The sequence below is a fragment of the Plectropomus leopardus genome, chromosome 11 (genome assembly GCF_008729295.1).
Source record: "Plectropomus leopardus isolate mb chromosome 11, YSFRI_Pleo_2.0, whole genome shotgun sequence".
In the NCBI taxonomy this organism is placed as follows: domain Eukaryota; kingdom Metazoa; phylum Chordata; class Actinopteri; order Perciformes; family Serranidae; genus Plectropomus; species Plectropomus leopardus.
Window position 1 is genome coordinate 28,838,849 of NC_056473.1, and position 16,947 is coordinate 28,855,795.

The window sequence follows — 16,947 nt, forward strand, 5'->3', positions numbered from 1 at the left end:
GCTTTTTTTAAAACAATACTATGGTAGGCTTTATCTCTCTGGTAAGGTAATACCCTTTTATCATTTAGACAAACTGTAGGCATGTGTTACTAATTTTTATTGATTTTCGTTGAAAATAAAAATTAATGGGCTTCATTTCGATACAGTATGTCAGCTATGGCGTCCTTACCAAAAGTTTTTGCGAGAGAAATTATTTGGAGTTAATAATGATTATAACAATAAAGGTTAACATAAATTCAGAAGAAAAACAAATTGATTCACAATGGCAATTGTTTTTGTGCTTTTAGTGTACATAACGTGCCAGATTGCATTCAACAGAATCAAAAGAGAGCTTGTTTATTGTTTGCCCTTAATGTCCTAAATCTTAGAAATGTCTTGAAATTCTAGAAACATCTTAAAATCCTAGAAACGTCTAAGTCTTTTAAATGTCCCCAAATCCAGAAATCTCCTAGAATCAGAGAAACGTCCTTAAATCCAAGAATCATCCTTAAGTCCTAGAAATGTCCCCAGAAAACTATAGTAATAATATTGTTCTTGTTATTATTATTATCTATCTATCTATCTGTATATCTGTATATCTGTTTGTCTAGTTTGTTTTGAACTATTTTTAATCATTTTTTCTTTCCATCTTTTACAAATTTCAGATAATTTAATTGTAACTCTTAACTTGTAACTTCCTCCAGTGTTTTTAAAAGAAATCAACCCTTTTTGCTCAGGTTTTAATGAGGTATTCAGGTATTAATTTTTTAATATTTTTTCTGCCATCTTGATGTTATTGTCACAGAATTCGGACCAGAGCTGTGCTGTTATGGAAATGTTTTTGTCGTGACTTTTGCACAAAAATGCTGGTTAATCATGTAAATTTGCCTGCCCATTTATGGTTCGAGGTTCATGTCTTTAAGGGTGTAAGATATGTCCTTCTCTGTTTGTGTTAACACGCCAGAGCCTTTACATGTATTCCATGTGTGAGTGTGATGTTTGGATACAGCAGTCTGGGCTTGTCCACTCAGCTGGCCCAAGGAGGTTAGCCAGCTCTAATCCTCATTGGAGCGTCTCTGTTAGGCCCTCAGTGTGTGGTCTGCCCTTCTCTCTCATTTTCTCTCAATTAGTTTTTATAGCTTCTGGCTTGTGCAGTCATATTGCTGCTATTGTGTTAGTGTAGTAGACTGAGGTATACCTCTGTGGTTCCTATGTAAGTAAAATAAGTATGTTTCCCGTGTGATGGGAACATATTTAACAGCAGTTTATCTAATTAACCTGGTGGTTATTTCAAGTAACTGTGTAGTTTATAAAACATCAAAAAAAGAAAAATGACAGTGCTCTAAGACCAAGAAAAACATCACATTTGAGTGCCCGAAACCATCACATTTCTTATATTTTTGTTTAGAAAAATTACATGCAAGACAATTTATTGACTAATCAATTCACTGACAAATTGACCTTCTTTCAGTTGGCTTCAGTGCTTATAGTCATAGATCCTCCAAGTATGAGGAACTCCAGAATATATTACCTTATTTGGTGTTTAGATGATGGCGGTGGAAAGCGCTGTTTAACACATTGCTCCAAGGTCTAACAGAGGTGTTCAGCCGGATTAAAGGGATAGTTTCCTCCAAAATGAAAATTCCTTTATTATGTACGCACCCTCATGCTGATGGTAAGTCGGATGAAGTTTTATAGTCCACAAAACACTGCAGTTTCACAGGGAAAAAGGCGTTGCACTGATCTCCCAATTTTTCAACAATTGAAGCAAATAGTGACCAGGATTTAAATGTTAAAAAAATACATAATAAAACACCAGAATGTCTCCATACTGATCATCCCAAGTAATCCAAGTGTCCTGAAGCCCCGGCGTGTCAAGTTGTTTTGAAAAAAGGTCACTGGCATCATGTTTTTAGCCTTGTTGTAGCCTGTAGCTCCTTGTGTGGAATCCACGTTCACATATGCACGCTCGAGAGCTTGCGGTATCTGCACGGCACTCTTTACATGCTACCTGGAAGCCTCCGACACAGAGAGAGACACAGAGACCTCTGGAGTAAGCAGCAAGTTACAAGTCCCTTTGCCAGATTTGAAACTAGTGTACAGTACTCCGGGGTCCAATCCCAGACCATCCTGTCTCCCTGCCTGATCAGCACACTTTTTGTGTCAGTCATCTAAAGAGCCACTGTCCTCCAGTGAATGGTCAGTTCAACGTCTGCTGAAGCAAAATGTAAGCCCGAGCTACACAGCTGCATCAGCAGCTAACATCTAACACCATGCCTTTAAACAGGCTGGACAGGCTCTCAGAACTTTCTCTGGTGTGAAGCTCACACTCAGCAGCAGCAGCTTCAATTTCTTTGGTTGTCAGAGCCAAAATTCAATGAAATATCAGTGTTTAATGTTGGTGGCGAGCTGGGTTGTTTTAAGAGGATAAAGAGAGGTGTTGGCTGCTGTAAAATTAGGTGTCGTAACACACACACACTCTTTCTCTGACTGAAGCAAATACCAGCCCAGGTAATTGCACGTGAAGCCACCAAAATGCTAAAGAAAGTAATGATACAACAAATGAATACACATGTCAGAATGGGTTTGCGTAAAGAGAAGTTGTGGTCATGTAAACATGCAAGTTCAAAGTTCAAATCCACATTGATGCCAGTCGCAAACTCCATTTTATTATTCAATTAATAATGAACTCATTAAATTCATTAGAAAGTGTGTCTGATTTAAGGACTGGGTGCTGTTTTGGGACACTGTCCACACTGACGGAGGCAGTGTGTCTTCATGCTGTGGGATTACAGTGAGCGCGTTGTGCCAAACCACAGCGTAGCAGCCCTGCCACCCTGCCAGGCCAAAACCACAAGCTTCCCCAGAGGCACTGTGGCAGCTGCTGTGACAGCTACCGCCTCCAACAGTGGGAGGTCAACATCCCTGAGTCACTGAGCTACGCACACACACACACACACACACACACACACACACACACACACACACACAGAGTTATGGAATCTGACCCTGACATCTACATACTTTACAGGCAGACTGTCAGAGTTTAACTTCTATTTTCCTGGCATATTGTTCACAAAACGTAAACATCTTCCGTACATGTTGTCCAACTTGTGCTTTTTTATTTTTTATTTTTTTAATCTGATAGTGTATGAACCATGGGAATACAGAAATATTAACATAAAACTTGTTTGTGCATACACAAAAGATCTTTTTGGCCTTGGTTCTTGTCTTATTTTCTCTTCAGTGGCCTCTGCAGATTGTTGCCATATGACAATAATGTTGGTGGTTTTATGTTTGTGACAACGTATGCTTGAGTTTTGTTCCAGTGAGTAGCGGTCCTGCGTGGTGCCAAAGCTTGTTTGGTATTTCGGTGTGTTGTTGTGAACTTGACTGTGGCATGTGGCTCATGGGGGGTTGTAGGAGTAATAATCTGGATACACTGGGCCTGTAAACATTCAGCATAAAGTGGTCTTAGATGTGTTGTAGACTTAATGATGGCATCTCAGAAGCTTAAAAACAGCTTGACGTGTCAACAAATGTGTATTTCATTCTGACTTCAGAGCGAATTATGATTGTGGAGTTGATTAAAGTTAATTTACGGTTCAGTGGCTGGTTATAGGGTATAAGAATCAATGTTATTGTCATTGTTTGATTCTTTTGTGTCACACACACACACTTTGTAATTTTTATAGCAAATAATAATTTGTAATTAAGTAAAGAATTAATATAAGAGTACACAGAATTGACATATTATTGGCCTAGCCGATTATCAGGGCTGATATTTGGCATTTCGCCAATTATCTGTATCTGCGTTTTATTTTAATGATCGCCGATAAAATTAATTAATGAAAAAGTGTGCATATTACACTCAAACAACGTCAGGGAAGGCAATCTACAATACATGCAAAGAAAGTGTCAGCATTAGAGGAACTTTTACTTTGCAAAACCTCAGGGGGCTATTTGTATTCATTCGTTATTTAAATTTTCACTTGACCTTATAAAAACGTTGTAGGGAACTTGCTGTATATGATGTTGAAAGTTTCAGTTTTGATTAAACTTTTGATTTAAACAGTTTTGTGTTGGAGTTTGTTATATTCCATTCATATCGGTTCCCAATATTGGTTATCAGTCTCATTAAGTACTAATATATGCAATATCTGTCAACCCCTAAAGAGTACTCATTAAAACCAGGAACTGTGGAAACATTACAGGAAGTGAGTAAACACCAGAGGCGGGATAAAACCTATTGATAAAAGGATAAAATTAAATAAATATAATTTTAATAATAAGTAAATAAATACATAAAATATTCTAAACAGTTGATAAAAGGTAAATGAAAGGATAGCAGCAGAAATAATAATAGATAAAAATAAAATATACCATCTACAGTCGTAAAACAATAAAACAGACTAACATGTATGTATAAATAAATAAATAAATAACTAGTCAAAGTTCAATTACGATCCAAGCAAGAAGGTATGGAGGGATAGGGATGTTTCTAAGGATATGTTCTTGGTTGTGACAGTCTGCTTTGAATGAGATAAATGATTTAATTTAGTCAGTATGAGCATCAGTGTCATTCTTTCACTTGTGCCTGTCTTATTGATGGATAAGAAGTCAGCTATAGATGAGTTTAACCTTTCTACATTTAACTGACAGCCAATAACGACATTGAAAATATGTGATATGTGATGTTATTAAGTTACAAAACACAATAGCAGGATTTTTGTTGATGTGTTGCCATCTATTCTCATTGTGATAAAAACTGTAGTTGTTGCTGGTTTAAAAAAAGCAAAAAAAAAGAAGTAATGTTTCTTATTCTCTCCTTTTTTAGGCTCACCTCTCCTCCTGTTTGCCAACCGGCGTGACGTACGGTTGGTGGATGCAGAGGGCGTGCGGGGTGAGTCGGCTATCGTTGTTAGTGACCTAGAGGATGCAGCAGCGGTGGACTTCCTGTATTCTGAGGGCCTGATATTTTGGACAGATGTCAGCGAGGAGGCCATCAAACAGACGCACTGGAATCAGTCATCTAACTGTAAGACTGCACACTGTTTCCTGTGTTTATTCTCCTGCTTAACGAAGCTTTCCTCACAAAGACCAACAGTAACTGCAGCTTTAGAAGCTACTTATGTGAAGTGTTTGGATTAAGAATGCCTTCTTTCTGTTGTCGTCATTATTTCACACTGTATGTTTTCTGGTTGCAGCCCTTAAAGAGGCTCTGGGAACTGGTCAGACAGTGGTAGTATCAGGGCTGGACAGTCCTGACGGGCTGGCCTGTGACTGGTTGGGTAGAAAGCTCTACTGGACAGACTCAGAGACCAATCGGATTGAAGTGGCCAACCTGGACGGCACCTCCAGGAAGGTCCTGTTTTGGATGGACTTGGACCAGCCCAGGGCTATCGCTCTAAACCCCGCCCAACGGTAAGACACTATTCATAGTACTTTAACACTAAAACACATGTTTTTATGCCTACTTCACATTTAGCACAACTTTCCACTTTGACTCAAGGATGAAGTGATTAGATTTTGGTGGTCATAGGTTAGAGGTCAAGGTCACTGTGACCTCGTCTGTCTCATTCTTGTGAATGCAATATCTTATGAACACCTTTAGAGAATTTCTTCAAATTTATCACAAATGTTCATTTGGACTCAAGGATGAAGTGGTTAGATGTTGGTGGTGATCTTGCATCTGTCATATTCTTGTAAATGTGTTATTGCATGAACACCTCGAGTTAATTTCTTTATACTTGGCACAAATATTCACTTGGACTCAAGAGATGAACTGATTTGATATTAGGGGTCAAAGGTGAGGGAGAAATACAGTGGCTTACAGAAAGTTTACCGTGTTCTCGTCGACATGTCTAAAGTAGACTGTAGTACTAGGCTTCATAGATTAATTAAGACTGAGACTGACCCTCTCGAAGGATATGAATGACCACAGTACCTTGGTATATACTGTAAAAACCAAAGCTGCATGACTAGAAACCACAAGAGGCATGTGAGAAAATATGTTTCTTTGACAGACCCAAGTCACTTTCTTTTAATTTTAAAATCTGACAAGTTGATTTTACTTAAACAGATCAAGGAAGTGCCTTGAAAACTGTAAGTAAATATAACTATTAGTCTCAATTTCTGTTTACTTCACATGTAATTGTTAAATGTACTCACAATATAGTTATATTTACTTAAAATATACTTAATTTTTGGAAGCTGTTACAATTTCAAAATGACAAGTTTAATTAAAGCAAACATTCTAAGTTTTAGCAACTTCAGTAAACCAAGTTTACTGCGCAATATATGTATTCTGCTGGTTGCAAACTTGTTACTCATATTTGTATTTTCATAATGTAAAGTATTTTCAACATGTCAATAAAACATACTTTGCAGATCTCCCAACTTCATCATTGGCCAAATCCTCTTTGTAGTGATCAAGTTAAGTCAGACTAACTTGATTTACAGAAGTTGAAAGAGCAAGGTAAAAAAACAAAAAACAAATAATTGTTATTTTTAAGTTGCAACAACTTCACAAAATTAAGTAAAGCTACATTTTGAGCAATCATGAAGGAATCATGAAATAAGATTGATAGTTATTTTTCCGGGCGCCCAGTAGTTCAGTTGGTAGAGAGGGCGCCCCATGTACAGAAGCTAGCTATGTACTTTCCACAGAGGTGTGGGTTTGATTCCAACCTTGATTCCAAAAAATGAAAATGTTATTTTTACTTTCCTTTTTAGGGTAATAAAAATTATTTTAGGTAAACTTGTCAGATTTTACAGTGTCCACAGTGCTTGTTTTTAAGAGCTTTACAGGAAACATGCTTACCCAGCTCGTTAAATAAAAGTCTTAAAATATAATATTAATACATTGTAAACAATACCCAAATACCCTTGGTAGCCAAGTATACTTGAGTCGATAGTGTGGTGTGCACTGACAGTACGATAAGTGAATGAATTAAAAAGATGGTTGATAAATGGCATGTTCTGTACAGTTTCCTTTCTCTGCGCTCCGTCCTCACACTGACCTCTCCTCTCTCTTACACACAACTTGTTTGGTCAGCAAATCCTGAGCTCCTCGGATGATGGATTTAGTGTTGTGGCTTGATGCAGTCCTGTTAGAATACATTGTAGCAGCAGAATGATTTATGATTGTGTTTAAACAGTCTTCATAAATGTTTGGGGAGCAGAAGTCTTCAACCATGACCTCTGCAGAACATGCATTAAGACCCTGCGCTGAAACCAGAGGTTCAGTGAGTCTGCTGACCTCCTTAATGCAGGTTAAATGCCCCAAAGCCTTTCCTTTAATTGCAATTAAGCACATTTTTCCTGTATTGCTCAACCGTTATGGGTCAGTCACACTATAAACAGCTGTCTCAAACGGTCTGAGTGGCGTGTCAGCTCCAGGAACAGTCAGATTGTACAGCTCTAACATTTATGTAGTTTACGATCACCACAGGGTGTGTCTGTGTTTGGAGTTGGTGGGTGAAGGGCAGACAACGCTCAGTAAAAAGGACAATACACAGGTTAACCATTATTAGGGCTTGATTGTTTCAAGTTGAGAAGTCCTTTTTTGTTTTTTTGAGAGTCACTGTGCAGTGTAGTGTACGTCTGGGGACGTTTTTGTCCCTAAATTTTGCTGCGGAGTGAATGCTCTTGACTTTTATTGAGTGTTGTAACAGCAGATACCCTGAATCTGTCCGCCTTCTTTACACTTTGGATCTGGCTCCTCAGGCCATCTGATAGGTTTTAATCACAGGGTTGTAAAACTGTTTTTTTATCACGCACTTGTACTTTTTATCTTTGGGTAGCTGACGTTTGAATTTACGACACAAAACAGCTTAATAAGATACAGTCTCTGCTTTTTGTTTGATGTCTAGTGTGGGCAAAAACGACCCGTCATTAGCGCCGATACAGTGTTTACTATATTAAGTGAATGCCACTGTCACACTGAACATCCCTTTGAGCCCTTTTCAAACACTTTATACAGGAGAAAAAAACAAAACAAATCACTGAATATTTGTATTGAACAGCCAAAACTAATACGACTCGGAAAATTCTTAGTCGATACAGCCCAAACCATTATACAGGTTACCTGAAACACTGGTTTGGAAGGCCTTGGATAGTTGAGAAGAGCAGAGGGATGATATATAATTGTTCCTAAAAGAGTGAGGAGTTCTCTAATTATTCACTGACTTATCAGTAGTGATCGACAGCCTCATTCGGTTAACTCAGCTTTTACCTGCCGTAAAACTGCCAGATGCCCCCGTGTTTGTTTCATTGACAGATTTCTCCTTTGTTTTTCCCTCCAGCTACATGTACTGGACAGACTGGGGAGAGGAGCCCAGGATAGAGCGTGCTGGTATGGACGGCAGCAACAGGTAGAGCAAACCAAACGTCTTTATTTACTGTCAAAATTTTATAGCACAGTGTCCCCAGTGCAGCCAGACGTACAGAAGCAGTAACAGTTCTACGAAAATAACAAAAGCAACAGCTGCTGGATCATTTTGTGCGTCTCTGTCTCTAACAGGAAAGTTATAGTGGTTGTGGACATATACTGGCCCAACGGTCTGACCATAGACCTGGTGGAACAGAAGTTATACTGGGCAGACGCCAAACTCAGCTTCATTCACAGAGCTAACCTGGACGGATCAGCACGGTACGGTCCTGTGTGTGTGTGTGTGTGTGTGTGTGTGTGAGTGAATATAGCTTCATGCTATCTTGTATGAAATTTCACAAGTGTGCTAATATTTAATTAATTAAAAACATATAAACAAAATGCTTCCAACAATGTCAAATCTGACAAGTTGAACTTTAAAAAAATCTTGGAAACCGGTTGCCTTGAAAAAGGAAAGTAAATAAAACGGTTAATTTTCATTTATGTTTACTTTATGTCTAATTTTAATTTAACTTAAAATGTGGCTATATTTACTTAGCTTTGTGAAGATTTTACTTAAAAAAGTGACTTAAAAATAACAATTGAAATGACCTTGTTCTTTCTAAGTGTTGGCAACTTCTGTAGATCAAGTTGATGTTGACAAAGAGGATTTTACCATCCAATAATTAAGTTTGATCTGTGAGTTCTGTTTTGTTAACGTGTCTAAGAATATACAAATATGAATAGTTTGCAACCAACAGAATACAGATATATAGCACAATAAACTACAATAAACTAGAATTTGGAAAGATTGGTTTATTAAACTTGTCATATTTAAGTTGCAAAATCTTCACAAAATTAAGTAAATATAACTAGATTTTAAGTAAACTTAATAATTAGATACAAGGTGAATGTAAATTAAGACTAATAGTTATATTTACTTACATTTTAAGGCGATCGGTTTCCTAGATTGTTTAAAGTAAAACCAACTTTTCAGTGGATTTTACAGTGTAAGATTATTTTAAGAAGTTACATAAGTAATCTCTTAAAAAAATCACATTTGGGGAGTGAAGAAGATTATTGCAGATGCTGCTCTGTCAGCCGACACACATGCAAAAGTTTATTGACATGAGAATACAGCCTGGCAGGACAGTCCATCTCTGCTGTCTTGGCTCAGACCTCCTCCCTCCCTGCAGCACACACTGAAGCCAGTAACAGACAGAGATAGTGGTGTGATGATAGAAAATATTCTCCCCCAGACGACTGGAATCAGAGTGCAGGTGGACGTTTTAGTGATAATGATGGAAGCAGATATATTTACAGAAGCAACGAAGCAGCACCTTACACAGACTGCCACATGGTAAACATCAGCCCTAACACACTATCAGTGTGTCCAGAGTTCATACAGTTATGAAAAACCTGGAAAAGTCATAGAATTTGCAAGTAGTCATTTCCAGGCCTGAAAAGGTTTTTTAAAACTAAACATGCCCTGAAAGTTTTGGAAATGGAATTTTGTTTGGCATGCCTGGATAATAACACATGATGTGTTCAAGACCATCGGAAATTTAATTATTTACTGTTTTTGCTGTTTCTGGCTGTGATAAATGGTGTATATTGAGGTGATTTTTAAAGAAAAAGGTCTGGAGGGCATGTTTTGTTTTCCCCCCAAAGAAAATTTAAAGAAAAAAATGGCAATGTTTTATTTACTTTTTTTAAAGACTTGTCCTCAAGTTTACCTTAAAGCCTCCAGTAAAATGTACTTATAATTTTTTAAATATATATTTAAAACGATATTATATTTCATCTTGTTAATCCTGTAACCCTGCCCCTAACATATTGAATTTGAATTCCCCCAGCAATTTTTTATAAAACATATTTGCAAATTAGGTTATATATCCCATACATTTATGAATTATTTGTTTCTGTGATTCTTTCATTGGTCCATTACATTGCATTCTCTATCTTTGCCATCCTGTTTTGGGTCCAGCCAAATAGCCACACACTGCTCTCTATCACTAGGTCCAGCGTGGGCACCGAACAAAAGGGTTAATACCAGTAGCGTACTTGATATGGTCGTCTCAATTATCAGCTGCTATTATGGACAAACCGATGGAAATAAGTACACTTAGTAAAATTCTAGCACATAGAAATGTTAAAGTACCCAAAACTATTTCAGGATCCCTTATTGAAACTTAAGCAATAAGCAGAAAATTCTTTGAGTTTCACCTCGTTCAACTTCTTTCCAATGGAGAAAGGGAGGAGGGGAAGAGAAAAATAGCTGCACAGACAGAATGAAAGAAAAATAGAGAGAGAGAACGAGAGTATGAGCGAGTTGTCCAACACAAACAGAGCTGTGGTATGGAGGCCCCAGTCAAAACACACACAGCACCACACACACTCCCAGTGCATCTCTCACAGCTCAGTCTTTCCTTCTGTCCTGTGCTCCATCTATCAGCCCTCTTTCTCCGTAACTTATCGTTCTTTCTGTTTCTTAAATAAGGTCTTAGGTCTGTTCTGGTGAGACTTGTGTTGTGACTTTAAAAGTGACCAGGTTTGAGACATGTTAAATTGTTGTCAGTTTAATGTGAAGGGCTCATGTCTGAAAGGGATTTGCTACCTTTTATGTGGATGTTGAGTAAGTGTTGATTAACGAATATAGTCAATTAAGCCATAAATTCCTCAGTGCGTGCTATATTTATTTAGAAAGCTGAGCTCAGCAGCTGCACAATCTGTTGTTCTTCGTACATCCAGTGATGTAACAGTCATGTTATTGGATGCAGGAAGAGCTGCAGGCTGGATTTTATCAAGCCGCCAGGAAGTGCGCCATGCGTCGATGCAAAATTTACATAGTGGCCGAAAGTGGAATTACGCCGTTTGAGTCGGTCACATGATGACACTGGCCCAGAAAGATTTTCCCGACATTGACTAACATTGGGAAAGAGATGTCTGTAAATAATTAAAATAATTTTTTGTGAGTATCAAAACTCCTGTGAAACGTCTTCTAGTTTAAATTTTTATAAGACCGCCATTCGAGCTAGCTGTGGCGCTAATCTGGAAGTCGCTCGCTCGCCATTAATCTCTACTACATGCGCTCTATGCGTCAGTAGATCGAGGTATTTGAGCAGCTCTCATAGGAATGAACGAGGCCCCGCCCCCACTGCTGTATCCAGACTTTACATCCATGATTTCGCCTCGAGGGTAGCCAGGGGTGTGCTCTAGATGAAGCTCAAAAACAGTCTCGTTGTTCTCTAAGCTTGTTTTGCAAACTAGCTATATTTACAGCAGTGAAAATGACATCACAACATATGAACACAGAGGATTTTATGGACAAAGATGTATTTCACAGTTAATTTGGATATTCAGCAGCATTTATTCAGGCTGTAGTGGAGGCTTCAGCTGCCGTGCAAGAGAATTTGCCGGCGGGGAGCCTCCAGAACCTGATCTGCCGAGAGCTAACACGGACGGGTGATGCTCGTATTCAAATTGCTCTTCAATGCCAACACAAACTGACTCATTCTGGTGCAATGAATTCCAGCTGGGGCAGTTTTTGTTGGACGCTGTCGACAACACCAACCCTGAAAGACCCCCATGCATTTCAGCAAAACCATGCGTGAAACGTTTTACTCCCTACTTATTTCAAAAACATGGGAAGAAGGCAATGAGCAACTTAAGAAGAAATGACCCTGTAATGACCTCAATGTTCAGTTTAACTCTTAAATTAACATTTTTACTATTTTTATGTTGCTTTTGTGTATATATATCCTGTTACCATGGACGTGCTTTTATTTTGAAGAGACAGTAAACAGGTGGAAAAAAGGTGGAAATTGACTATTAGGAAAACACTGAAGTAGCGTTAAGACCAACACCATATAAGTAAGAAAGACGAACAGGGAGAGTTTAGCTCCATTTGAGTGGGTAAGTTTTTTGATTATTTTACTACTTTAAGGTGTCATTAGAGCAGAGATTAATGTATTGTTTTGCTTGCTGTTAATTTAATTTTCATTTAGCTCTTTTGTTGGTCAAAGAAGTTCATCAAGGAAAAATCAAACAATGGACCATCAGTTCAGGCTTGTTTCTAATTTGACTGGTGGGCTACAGACCAGAAATTAGCAAGAAATTGGTAAAAAGTACAAGAAAATAGCAAAAATAGCACAAAAAAATAGCACAAAAAAGACCAAAGACAAAATGGGAAAGTAAGAAATGAATTAAGAAAAAAAGAAAAGAAGGAAATTACCTGGTAGAAATACATTTATATATATATATATATATATATATATATATATATATATATATATATACGTATATAAGTATTATAATTACAAACACAGTTCTATGGACATTTTTCCTTCGCTTTTTACAGAAGTAATTTTGTAAATTCACCAATTTTTGCAATTTTCCGTGGCAAGGTGCTCATAGCCTTTTTCAAGAAATCAAACCAGTTTGCTCAGGGTCCAAAGATTTAAATACTTTTTGAAGGCGCTGAATACAGCCCAACAAAAGTGATGCCGATCCAGGTGTCAAAGGGTTAAAGCAGCTGTTCTCTTATGAACGATAAGGGTAATGTTACCTGCAGCTATTTTTTTTTCAGTTGTTACAATAGGGTGTAGAGGTGCAATAAAATCCAAACCAAAATCTAGTGGAAATGTTCTACGCTGTTGGAAAATGTGGTATCCTGAGCCAGAGACTTTGTTCCTATGACAGCAGCACACAAGTCCTGCAATCACTGTATACACGAGCTCTCCCTCCTCTTATTGCTTCATGCTGCGCAACACAGTATTTCTGTACAACCACAGCAGTCATTGTGCAGCCAAGACGTGTGTAGGTATGTTAGGGGGATATTCTGTTGTACAAATAGAGTCACAGCAGAGACACAAACACGTAGGGGAGGCTTTAATCTCAATCTACCTGACAGCTTGAGTAATGGAATCATTTTACTGTTTTCCAATTAATTTTCACACGCACATGCACACATACACACACATACACGCGCACACACGCGCACACACGCACATCCGTACCCACTCAAAGCTTTGAAATCTGGAGTTGGTTAAATTTGTTCTTTCTTTTTTTCCCCTTAACCACTGCTGGCAGCCAGCTCTGCTTTTACAACACACACACACACACACAAACACGCCACACACAACACTAAAAATGAAGATTGATGAAAGCCAGTTTCTGGTGTGTTGATATTCTAAATACAAGCCCTCCTTTGATCCTGTGCCTAAGTGCGTTTGTGTGAGTGTATTTTCCTGTAAGAGATTCTAAAGTGTGTTTTAGAAAAGAACCACTCTCTCCTGATCAAATCTAACACTTGCTCACACACACACACACACACACACACACACACACACACTCACACTCCAATAGCAGCCATGCTTTTTGTAATTGTTTGGCCCTTAAAGACTGAGTGAGGGCATACCTTCACCAAGGCTGCACAATCCTCTTAAAGTGTTGCTTTAATAATACAGTTTTGCCGTCCACTCCGCAGAGGAATGTAGTCTACATATTCACAGTCTCGCGGGGAGAATCCATAATGGTTTCCTGACCTTTGCTCTAAAACCTCCATCAGGCCAAACTTTCACTTGGACACAAGAAATTTAATAATCTAATGAGGCAATTTAAATGAAAAGTAATGCACATATCAGTGCTTCCCAGTGAATAACCCCTTTACATCTCAGTTGTTTCACTGTCCGTGCTTTTTATGAAAACCACCGTCATGCCTAAAATGATCTGCCAAGAGGACAAAATCTTTTTATTTTAATGACCTCATGGCTTTCCTCTAGTACAACCCTCATGACACATTTCAATATTTTTTAGCTTCATTGCTGATGATTCAAAATGCTGACACAAGCTGAGAATGAAAATATCCCTCCTAGGAAGCTTTGCTCAGTGAAGACATTCGCTGAGCCTACAGGTACTTTGTGTTTAAAAAAAAAAAAGGCTGTTGGTACCTTTTTCCATACATTTTGGGAATGTCCTCCTGTGGCCAGATTCTGGAAGAGGGTTGCTTCTTACCTCTCTGATATATTTGAAATCAGCATGCCCCATTCTTTACTCAGTTGGGTCTGACACTGCCGAGCTTACAGCAGCGAAAAACTGCTTGCTGCCCGCTGGAAGCCACCCCCCTCTCTCTCTCTCTCTCTCTCTCTCTCTTTCCGAGTGTGAGTTTTGACAAACCTGGATATTGTGTACGTAGAGCTGTGGACAGCCTGGGTGGACGGGGCGAAGGAGACAACTGTGGAGATGTGGAGCTCAGTCCCAGTGAACCTTAAAAGCCTTGTGAAATGAATATTTTGTCAGGAGTCGGTGGTCTGGATCCCGTGGGGGTGTGGTTGTTGATCCCTTTAGTGGGACAATAATTTTATTTTGTTTTTATTTGGTCTTATTTCAGTAGTTTTGTCTTTTAGACATTGATTTTCTGTATTATTACAACCCTTTTTAATGGATATATACTGTACAATGGATGTCAATAAAAGAAAAGTATTTGATCACAAAAAAGACTGAAAATATACCTTTAGAATATATACAGTTTTAATGTTGTAGATTTTAGAAATATTTTTGAAGTTCATTTGTATGGCAGACAAGTTGCATTTTGCAGTGAGACTGCAGCAGAACACAAAACACAAACCTCAGTCTGATTCTTAAGAAGATTTTATTTTGTCCTGCAGTGAAACAGTGGTGGAGGGAACCCTGACCCATCCTTTTGCACTCACTCTGTCTGAGGAGACCTTATACTGGACCGACTGGCAGACCCGCTCCATCCACGCCTGTAACAAAAACAGTGGAGACAAAACCAGAGAGATCCTCAGTGGGATTTACTCTCCTATGGACATCCAGGTCCTGGAGTCCTACCGCCAGCCTTACAGTGAGTCAAATATTTTACTATATATTCACTATAGATGAAAAATAACAGTTCATCTCGTAGAAACCTGGATGAAAAGACACTAAATGTGTCTCTGCAACACGCTCTACAGCACAGTTATTGCTTTAAAGTCATGCAGTTTGAGTAGGTAAAACCTTCATACCTTCATCTTTTTGGGAACAAAGAAAGTGGACATGCTGTTTTGAGAGGCTAATCATATTTTCTCCTTCACTTGTCTATTCTTCTTTCTCTGTTGGCGTCCCTGCAGTCCACACTCCCTGTAGTGACAATAATGGAGGCTGTAGTCATCTGTGCCTACTCTCTCCGGTCCAACCTTTCTACAGCTGCGCCTGCCCCACTGGAGTCCAGCTTAAACCAGATGGAAAGACATGCAAACCAGGTATGGATCCCTCTTATACCAGTATGACCACAAACCAAACAGCCATTTATAATCCCTGAGGAAGAAAAGGAAAACCTGTGAGTGGTGCAATGATATATATTTTTTAAAGTCAGTATTTCTTCCATTTGTTTGTGCTGTGTTTAGGATTTTTGTGTCAATTTAGTTCTGACTAACAGATGCTGAAAACAAAACCTCAAAATGATTTGATAATAGATTTGAAGGGATAGGAATTTGAAATATACTTTTTCTTTGTCAGTGCACTTGTGCATGTAACTTTAAAATATTACATGCACCAGAATTCATGGAAAAACTATTTGCGCTCTCAAATTGTTGCAAAAGTCTTTAATATAAGCAAGCATCCTGTCAGAGACCTTCCTCAATGCATAAACAGATAAAACATGCACCATTTTTTTTATTTACACCATTTTGTGTGTTTGTTATTCATTCTTAACACACAGCCATGAGCTGATCAACTTAAACTGCATTATTTTCTTTTTTAATGACAGTTTATATATGAGGAAATCACAAGTGTGTAATAATGTTATTTAAACTGTGCAGTAAAATGAATTAAACATGGTTGTAGTCAGGGTCAGTCTGAACAGAATTTGGTGGTTGTAACGCTCAAAATAAATATATCCATTGATTTAAAGATGTCTTCTTACCAATGTAAGTCTATGCGCAAAAGTGTCTTTGGGCTCAATGGCATTGTGTGATGGACCCCGGAAATTGCAGTAACACTGTTTGGTCTCAACGAAAATTGCCTTCAAAGACTGGCGCATTTCTTAGGGCTTGATGAGACCGTGTAAAAAGTTTCCGTTGCCCTGCACAAGATATTTTCTGTAGCAAGTTACATGCAGCGATGCAAGCAGAGCAGAGAATTGTGTACACAGCTACAACTTTTTAGAGTCATTAGTATTCGCTGTTGCTAACCTCCGTTACCATTGTGTTTGGTGTGTCATGTCGTGATGCAGGACAGAGTTTATCAGCCTGAAAACAAGTAAAGATGACCTCTCTGCTAGCAGAGCGGGCCACTAACTGACCAGCCGCCATGTTGATTCCCACGATGCTGAAACAATAGAGCCTTATTCTGCAAAAACACAACACTGTGTTAGAGTGCGTCTGTGTCTGTTAGCCTGTGTTATGTGAATGTATTAAATTTGAATGAAGCATGCCAACCAATCACTTAGCCACTGTTGACAATAAAAACAACAATGCTCTATTGTGTTAGCCTGCAGATTGTGTGTTTGTCTGTGTGTGTGTGTGTGTGTGTGTGTGTGTCTTTGTGTCCGTGCTTCTAATTTGTTTTGCTTGGCTGGTTAAATTGAAGGCGTTTGT

The 16,947-nt window shown here is 38.5% G+C and overlaps 1 protein-coding gene across 1 annotated transcript in view; it reads left to right on the plus strand.

The window, feature by feature from the left end:
- The window catches only part of lrp5 (low density lipoprotein receptor-related protein 5), a 74,642-nt gene that overhangs the window by 10,674 nt on the left and 47,021 nt on the right, over nt 1-16,947 (plus strand). Inside the window, exons 2-7 of the mRNA XM_042495472.1 lie at nt 4,817-5,017; nt 5,187-5,403; nt 8,286-8,354; nt 8,504-8,632; nt 15,019-15,215; nt 15,481-15,612. Coding sequence (XP_042351406.1) covers nt 4,817-5,017; nt 5,187-5,403; nt 8,286-8,354; nt 8,504-8,632; nt 15,019-15,215; nt 15,481-15,612 — 945 coding nt within the window. The remainder of the gene's footprint in view (nt 1-4,816; nt 5,018-5,186; nt 5,404-8,285; nt 8,355-8,503; nt 8,633-15,018; nt 15,216-15,480; nt 15,613-16,947) is intronic.